Raw genomic sequence first — 9555 nt, 5'->3', positions numbered from 1 at the left:
GTTGAATGAATTGTATTTGAAAGAAATAATAATTTAATAGTTTATGATACAATATACCGACGCAAACAAATTTTAATGTTTTTACTGTATCTAATTTCGTTTATTAAGGCCAAGGAGCTCAGAAATCAAAATGGCGACCTCCATTGAATTAAAAGCTGAAAGAAATCTGATTAACCCAAACTTTGAAGGATACAAGTTATCATTAGATAAATTGCCAGTATACTGTACTCAAGTTGATAATGGTTTGTAAACTGTTATCTTTTTAAGAACTGCTTTTCATATTTTACCGAATTGTAATCATTTTTCGCGACAAAAACTTATTTCCTTCCACGTCACAGTGTTTGACGTTTTATATGACAGCCGTGCAATGCACTCTTAATGAAGTAAAATGTCATTTCCCATCTTAAGACCTACAGATAATTTCACGGAAACGAAATATTTAGATAATTGAATGAATCTGATCAATTTTTCATCAACAATTGAAAAATGCCAGCCTTCATTAAAATGAATTATAACAGAAGTTTAATTAATCAAACATTTGAAGGATATAAGCTATCATTGGAGAAACTATATGTTTATTGTAGTCACATTGACAAAGGTCAGTCAAATTACATTATTCTAACATTCATTGCACTTGTAATATGAAATTAGGCAAAGCCTATAAACGGGGAAGTCGTTAAAATTTCCTTTTATTCTTTCCGTTTTAAAGGTGTCATTCGGTATTACATGCACCACTTCCGTTTTCACTCGGAATACTCGACGATTATCATTTATCCGAAAAGTTGAAATTTGCTTCGTTATCGGAATACCCCGCCTATTATCATTGAGTTACATTGTAAATGGCGGCGCCCCACTAAAACTGACACTGAAAATTTCATTGATAGGTATAGAATTCTATATATTTTTTTAATTGTTTTTTTATTTGATTTTCTTTTAAATATACACGTGTAGTCTATAGCCGGGCAAGCCAAAGCCCGGACCCGCTTCGCGGGCCCGGTCTTTGACTTCCCTGTAATAACAGTTTATTTGCGGCAAATTTTGCCATAGTAGTTACATGTAATACGGCAACTCCTCTACAGCTAGTAGCCTGGGGTTCTATGATATCACAGTACTTAACATTTATCAGAAAATATTTAATTATAAATATCATAAATTAATGAGATTTTTCTTCCATCTTATAATTGAACCTTTTTCTGAACTGTTTGTCAAAAAAGGCCATCCTTAAAAAAATGTTTGTTTGCAGTGACACGACCGACTCACAAAATTTGCCCCTACTCAAAATTTTTTCATGGTCTGGATAAAAAATTTTTTTTTTTTGAATCAGAAAATTATGCCTTGTGCTTTGTTTTCGTTCTTTTAAAGGTTAATGAAATTCCATGTTTTTTGGGAGTACAGTTCAATAAAAAAAAAATCGACCTACCTACCCACCTTGAAAATTCTGGGTCGGGTTACTGCAAACAAACATTTTTTTAAGGATGGCCTAAGATAATGTGTTGTCATCAGCATAATTGTACACAGTGGCTGATTTAATAAAGTAAATGATGTCGTTAATAAAGATGTTAAAAATAAGAGGCCCTAGAATGGATCCCTTGGGAACTCCCTTACTTATTGACATCCAGTCACTGCATGCTTTACCAAGTTAAACCCTTTGTTTTCTGTTTGACAGGTAGTTGTGCATAAGTTCTGCAGCTGTGTCAGATAAGCCATAGGCCTTAAGTTTCAAAGTATGAAACATCCAGGAGCTGAAAAGACCTAGGTCAAAAAGCCCAGGAAGAGAAATGATTGTTCCTGAACATAACACACTAAAATTAGATATCACCCGGCGGTGGCTCTTATTTTACATTTTTTCTTTCTAAAGGTGTCTTCCGATATTTCATGCACCACTTCTGTTATCAATCAGAACACCTCGAAGCTTGTTTTAAGCCAAAAAATTGCAATTGTTTCGTTATCAGAATACCTAGCCGATTATCATTGATTTACATGAAAAGCAAAAGGCCTAGCCCACATTGCGGACCTGGCCTTTGATTTCGGCATATTAATATCTCAAACATAATTTTAGCTATTAATTTTGGTGCATTGAATAGCATTTTTTAGGGTATTGAACTGTTTACACCTGTATTATCAGTTTAATTTATTCCTTAAAAAATGTTGTCATGTGGAACTAAACTGAGAAGAAAGTTCTATAAATTTACATTATGGAATTCAATGTACACTGACCTGTAAGTCCCATGTTATATTGACCAAGTGCTTGATTATTTAGAAATAATTCAGAAAAATCTTAGAACAATTACATTTTATGAAACACTGTGAATTTCATCAGATGAGCAATGTAGGGCAAATAGGCCTACTACATGTCCTTGAACTTATGATTGTATAATATATGACAAAACTTTCCATGAATACCATGTTCATATATTTCCAGGTACTTACGTTACAGCTCTTACTGATGAGCAGTTTTCATACCATCATGCCAAGCTGTTTGGTGTATACAACCATCTTGTGCAAGACCCATGGAACTTAAATGCAGTTTACATAATTGATACTGATTGGAATATCAGAAAAGCAGTAGGACACGTGAGTTGATATTAAAATGTATAAAAAAAATTCATCCTGGTTTTGACTTACAATATCATTGAATGCAGGTTTCTGCATTTAATAGTGATGCAACAATACCAGTATACTGGTATATTGCAGTGTCACTCAGAAAATACATACTGTGGTATGGATATTTTCTTCAATATTTGTTCAATATACATGTACATTTCATATTTTTTGACATGTTTTCAGCAGTGCAACTTTGTAAAGTTAGGCCTACATGTGCAACTACCTCTACTGACATTGATTTGTTTCTATATGCAAAATATTGAGTAAGCAATGTGTTAGTAACAGTTACTGTTGAACCTTTGACTTTTAATGACATTAAAAAAAAAGGAAGAAACAGAAATGTTGTCAAGTGAATTTGATTTTTTTCCCATTTATATTTACATGTAGGTATATTTAAAATGGAACTCATAAGTTAAAACAAGCTGTTTTCAATTTCAGGATATGTCAGTTGATTGTGGTGCGACTGTTTATACCATACCTGATGCTAGTAATCAACAGTTTGTAGTTGGCAGATGTAATGCCAAGCTACACTTCCTGTCAGCTGACCTAGCTGTCGTCTGCGATGGTGCGGGTCAGCTATATATAGTCAGTACAGGTAACAGACAAGAAAATGGAACAGATGCTTGGAAGGTAAATTATAGAATGTGTCGAACTTGTGTTGAAATGTTTTGTAGGAATTTGCTTTAAATGAGTACTCCTAAAAACCCCTGCCAAATAATTTGCTGGCAATAACCATGTGTTCCAGGAATTGGTGGTTAGCTTTGTAGTCTTTGCAAAGTCTTGCAATATACATTGTAATTATCATAATAATATCTTATATGTACTTTAATATCTTAAATTCTTTCATATTAATTTTAAATGGCGTATGGATCTTAGCTGGAGATCCCTAATCAACCATAAGAAACATATTTCTGAACTCAGTAGTTTCAACTGTTAAGCTGGAATCAATATTTTCTAAACAAAAGTTTGGTAAAATACATGTAATATGAATTATTGATAAAGAACAACACATTTTTGATTTCTGCCCATCTATTCAAAAGGATGTAAATACAATTTATACATCAGTTTAAATGTTGTCTGAAACATCATGAAATATGTAAGGTTTTTAGCTTTCAAAATATTTCATATTTGCAGTGATTTTTTCACCTTATATAACACATGCCTTTGAATAGCCCAATCAAAATTTTGTTTAAAATCATCCGGTTTCCCAAAAGTCTGAACTTGCACCAGCTTGTTTACTTCCCAAATTAGCAATTTTAGCAATAATTTCTCACAAAATCTAAGGCCTTTTCCCAATTAAGCCAGAAAATCCACCAATATGTTATCGAAATTTTCAGTGAGAAAAATCACCAATATTTTTATTGAAATTTTCAGTGTTTGATATCACGGATGCTGCCGGAGGAGAAAACACCATGTTTATTAATAGATGCTGTAGAGCACTCGAAGGAGGAGAATCACATGATAGATTGTTTGTTGGTACATGTGATAGAATCTACCCCAGAACAGAAAGACAAATATAGATCCCAGTATCTTACTGTGTTAGAGTGGATCACATTTACGTCAGGTTTGTGGACGGGCTTTATCTCAATTGATTTTCAAATTTCCTCAAAAACCTTTTTTTTACAGTGTAACACATTTAGGAGATTTTAAATACAAAATTATTAATGTACACGTGTGTCTGTGGTCTAAATCAATTTCTAAATTTTCTCAAAAACTTTTTTTACAGTGTAGCATATTTATGAGATTTAATATCTAAATACAAACATGTCTGTGGATTAATTGAATTTCTTTATACCTCTTGATAATAAGACGGGAAGACAATATTTCACACAAAAATTGAGCATATGATTAGATTTAATCATATGATTACTCCTTCTGGGGAGCCCATGCAGTATCATATGTTTGATAGATAATAATCTTGAATATAGAATTTAGGATTTTAAGTTTTTGTTATCTACCATTATCATGATTATTAAGTCATATTCTTTAAAATTGATTAACTACTTTACTTGTTTATGACAGTAGATCGTAAGGTATGGACCCTGGGTAGAACCAGACAGCTTGTGAGCAGAAAGCCTTTCTCTTACGCCTGTTTAGATAGGGAAGGTCATTCCATTACAATAGCAGGGGAGGCAGAGTTTGTGTTTACACAGGATTCAGAACTGCCTGTTGTAAGTGATGAGGAGAAGGAAGAGGAAAATTCAGGTACGTTTTTTTTCTATGGGAATTTTAACGTTAAGGTACTCTGACTTTGATAGGGTTATATATGTATGGCCAGTATTTGTTGTAAGAATGACTGGAACTGTCTGTCGAGCATTGTTTCCAGGGTGAGAAATGAGCGTAATCTTTAGTGAAACTACCCATTTTATGTTCATCTTTATTTTTTGTTGTTGCGTATTTCGCACTAAGTAAATATGCAAAATTAAGTCCTCTGTAATATTTATCCAAACAAAATTGTTAATGTTTTCCAAATTAAAACCAAGTCCAAGATGTATGCATATAACATTGTCTTAGAGGTCATGAAGTCTATGGACCTCAGCTTTCAAGTTCTAATCCTTGCCCTAGTATACATTTACCAATGGATATAATTATGATATATTAGGTAATATTTGATGTTGCTTAGCCTGAAACTCCATCTTTGTTTCAAATTGATAATGTTGAGGAATTGGCAGTAACTTCCTGAGGAACAAGTTTTACCTTGCACAGAAATCATTGAACAACCTGTATTTATCTTTTTGCATATACAATTTATATTAGAAATATAACGGTACAAGTTTAAGAAAGACAACCATTGAAATCTGTGGTAGCTGATTTTTGTGCCATGATGTATGAGCCCCGCCACGCGAAAAAGAGATTTTTTCTTCACATTTTGCCCCCAAATCATGCTCATATGACATGGCTTAAACCAGCCACCATAGAAATCAGACAGTGCTTGTTGGAATTACCAGTTTTATTGTAACTTATTGCTGTGTGTTTGGATTTTACCAGGTCCAAGACCCCCTGACTACACCTGGCACCAGACAGCGGAGGATTTAAGTGTTCAGTTTACCGTTGCCGAGGGAGTTACTAAGGGGGATATCTACCTTACTATGTCATTTAATAGGATAGACTTCGGGCTGAAGAACAAATCAGCATTGTTAAAAGGGAATCTTTGTGGTGAAATTGACACAGAGTCATGCACTTGGACTATAGAGGGTCGAAGGTCAGTTTTCGGTTCAGATTTTTTTTAATACAAAAAGATGTACTTGAAAATACATGTATGTCTACAATAGTCACTTGTGGGTTGCTATCAAACTGTTTATGTGGTCTTATTTTACTATGGTTGCAGAATTTTATTATGAATTTGAATTTGATCGTGAAATTATTCAGAATTCAAAGCAAAGCAATTTCTTTGCACAAGTTCAGGATAGGTACATTAAAAAAAAAAGCCTTTTGGTTTGATAAAGCTTAAAATATAGACAGTGAAATATAGACTGTGAAATACTATTCTAAAAGATTGTCTATTTTTTTCATCTCTGCAAATGCAAAAGCTTTTGGATGTAAACAAAATTGACTTAGTAGTTTTTAGTAACTCTACCACTTCCATTTGATTGTGATGGTGGTGGTGGTAGTGTTGGTAGCTTACCCTCTGGATCAAAGCAGTAAGCCACATTGAGTTTACTAGAGCACAAGCAGTTTACCTGTACTACATGTAGTTGCCTTTACTTGTTCAAGGAACTGATTACTTCTGTACATGCCAGACCAGAGGTACAGTGTGAATGACTAATAATTATTTCTTCGGTCATAATGAAAATGACCTGCACCGTCCCGGAAACCCAGGTCACTCGATTCACAGTCCAAGCCTGTACCTTTTGGGCTAATCGTACGTTTCAACTTTCATTTGATGTGTTGGAAAATGCTATGTACTTGTGGTAAACAAGAGTTTAAAAATTAAACAGTAGTTTTGTAAAATTGATTTGAAAAGAAAAAATGTAAAAAAAAAGTTTAATATATATATTTCAGAGTGGATCTGTATCTCAGTAAGAAAACAGAGGGTAATTGGCCACTAGTAGTAGATGGGGATACTCGTGGTGAAATGTTGTCAGAGCCATCTGAGGTCGCGGCTATACATGAACGTTTGGCTTCCCTTACATCAGAAGAAATGGTAGGTTATATTGTAATAAACTCTCAACTGTATTGAAAAGAAAAGACTGAATTTTGTTTGAGGTTAATATTTAGCTAGATAGCTTATAACTAGATTATGAAAGTGCTTTTTATCTCAAAATTGGCCTCACCGATTTGTATATGCTTTATGAAAAAATGTTTTAAATATGTTATAAGAATACTACACATTTGTAATGTCCATTGTTTATCTACTATTCTAAGAATTACGTATGTATGTTTTTTTTCTTTTATCTTTATCAAAGTCAGAAATTGTGCAGTATTATTTATAAACTTGTTATAAAGACAGGCTTTATGGCCATTATATTTCCTGTGAAAATCTTCATTACAAATAAAATGAAATAATATTCCTTATAAACATAATGCGAGGTCGATATTAATTGATAATTTAATTTTTAAACAAAACATGTTGCTGAGTCATTGTTGTAAGTTGAGTGTGTAAGTCGAATTTACATGAATATCAATTATAAGCTGTGATTTTACAGTATCTTGAACAATATAAATGTTTCATATCTATTTATAGAACCCAGACCCGGAGAAGTCTGAGAAGCCGTACAATACCCAGCAGTTAGAGGAATGTGATATGTATCCTGACGATGAGTCTGTCCTACTTACTATAAATGGTGACACCCATAAGATACAATACAGGGTATGTTGTATAAGAAATCATTTTGAAATCATCTGAAGCCTTTGAATGCTAAGTTAACCACAATAATGTCCATGCCACAAGTATAAAGGCAGGTCAGCTTTCAAGGTCATGGACTTCAAAACACTAGCCCCTCACTGTTGTAGGTTTGAATCCCGCCAGGGGCTTTAGATTGATACATGTAGCTAACAGAACGTTGGTGGTTCTACTCAGGTGCCCGCTTGTGCCTAAAATTATGCTGAAGGGGTACCTGAGGTCTTCCTCCACCAGTAAAGTTAGAAAGTTGCCAATGACCTGTATAGTGTTGGTGTGATATAAAATCCCAAAATTCCAAATTCAAAGAATTACATGTCCATTTTTAGCTCAACAAGTACAAAATGCTAAAAGGTGAACTTTTTGTAATGGTATTTTGTCTTTTTGGTATTCTTGTTTATTATCAAAAAGCAACACTAGTAATCAGTTGAAATCATGGTCAAATTTGTTACTATTTATAGCAACAAGTGTATTAAATGTATTTTAAGCTTTTACAATAAAATGTATATTGTTTTAATGAATTCTATTCTATAAAGATTGGACTTGGCAGTCATCAGTGGTTGTTCAATGTAACCATGGGAGAGAACTCTACACCTGGACTTTGTTTGAGGCATGATGTTGATGGGTTACTATGGAAACAAGACACAGGTGACAAGTCACGATGGAAACATATCGCAACATTCAATGCGTTTGGCTATGTGCAAGCGTCAAAACAGCAGAGAAAGTTCACAATATGTCCCCCAGATTACTCTTACAGTGCCATATGTGACAATAGCAAACACATTTACCTTTATAGACAAAATATTCCAGTAGCCACACCGTTACGAAATAGAAAGACAGGTCAGCAAGTGAATGCCGTTGCTAAGCAACAAGTGATCTCCTTGGATACCACAAATGACATTCTTGGGATACAGACCACAAATGAGAGACTTTTTATTTTGACAAAAGATAAATTGTTTATGATTAAAGTAGGATGACAATTTTCAAATCGTTTTGTTCACAGGGGGACCAAGAAAATGGAATTTTACAGAAACTTTTCAAGCATTGTTCAGGGATGGAAACCATGGAAACCAATGTCTTTAATAATGGAAGTACTGATACTTGTGCTAGGATCATACACCTAGTATATGAAATCTCAAATTAAATTTTATCATCAGTTCTATTATCCATGCTGAGTTTTTAAAAGTTGTTAACTTTCGTTTATTAAGGATATCAGATAGATATGTGCTTAGATTTGGATGACAAATGCATATATTTAATCTTGTTTGAGTTAACACACTACATAGAAATTATAAAGATGTTTGTGCAACAATTCTTTTATGATGGTTTTTGTATATAACATGTGTACTTTTTATATTGAAATAAAGAAAAGACAAAAAATGCATTTGGTAATTCTGCAAACAACTTAAGGTCATGGCCATTCATGGACTGTGGAGTACTAGTAAATAAAATCCATAAAAGTGATACATCATGATCATGAAAATTCATGTTACTTGTTAAGCTCATTGATGAATGACATGTTCAAGTGAAATCACTGTCCACTAAGCCAGATGGTGTGAGTCTGATACCAGTTGATTTTATTAACTAGGGTTAAAAATATGCTCACAGATGAAACTTTGAACCGAAAACCGAATTCACTAGTTTTGCCAGTTAAAACTTGTATGCTTTAGTGGTATACACGTTTGAAACATGCATGGGATTAACTATAAACAATAACATTCAATTATTAACATCTAATCATTACTTTGTTCCATATAACCATCCAATATATTCCAATTTGGACGCTGTCAATATAATTACCCTCTATAATGTCAATGATTAGAGGTCAACGCCTTAAAAATCAAACAAAACATATATTTTCAATCCCAGCACATAAGTTATCATATATATATCTATTTTAGTAACACTTATTTTATAGGCTGTCACATTTCAACCTCTGTTATAATACACATTATAAAAGAGGTTGAAATATGATTTTTTTTTTAACAGAGGGGTTTAAGTTTGATTGATATGCACATTTGCTGGGATTGACAAATATACATTTTATTTGGATTTAAGGCGTTTTGGAATTCCACAACCCCAAGTGTCTGTGGCTTTACACACTTGTTCTC

The 9555-nt window shown here is 33.3% G+C and overlaps 1 protein-coding gene across 3 annotated transcripts; it reads left to right on the top strand.

The window, feature by feature from the left end:
- Positions 1 to 86: 86 nt before the first annotated feature.
- Positions 87 to 8826, top strand: LOC132750717 (nudC domain-containing protein 1-like). Of its 3 annotated transcripts, none has more exons than XM_060740748.1 (9): positions 87 to 242; positions 2423 to 2574; positions 3043 to 3234; positions 3979 to 4168; positions 4630 to 4809; positions 5593 to 5806; positions 6607 to 6748; positions 7289 to 7414; positions 7981 to 8826. In XM_060740748.1, exons 1-9 carry the CDS (start codon positions 131 to 133, stop codon positions 8419 to 8421), a joined length of 1749 nt encoding a protein of 582 aa, XP_060596731.1. In that variant the 5' UTR covers positions 87 to 130; the 3' UTR covers positions 8422 to 8826. The 3 variants fall into 3 exon arrangements, with proteins under 3 accessions (XP_060596731.1, XP_060596729.1, XP_060596730.1); XM_060740746.1 differs by having other exon boundaries at positions 4627 to 4809; XM_060740747.1 differs by lacking the exon at positions 87 to 242 and adding an exon at positions 391 to 598 and having other exon boundaries at positions 4627 to 4809.
- Positions 8827 to 9555: the final 729 nt, after the last annotated feature.

The sequence above is a fragment of the Ruditapes philippinarum genome, unplaced genomic scaffold (assembly GCF_026571515.1).
Source record: "Ruditapes philippinarum isolate M1 unplaced genomic scaffold, ASM2657151v2 ctg1005_1_1_1_1, whole genome shotgun sequence".
NCBI classification, from domain to species: domain Eukaryota; kingdom Metazoa; phylum Mollusca; class Bivalvia; order Venerida; family Veneridae; genus Ruditapes; species Ruditapes philippinarum.
This window is presented reverse-complemented; position numbering and strand designations above follow the sequence as displayed.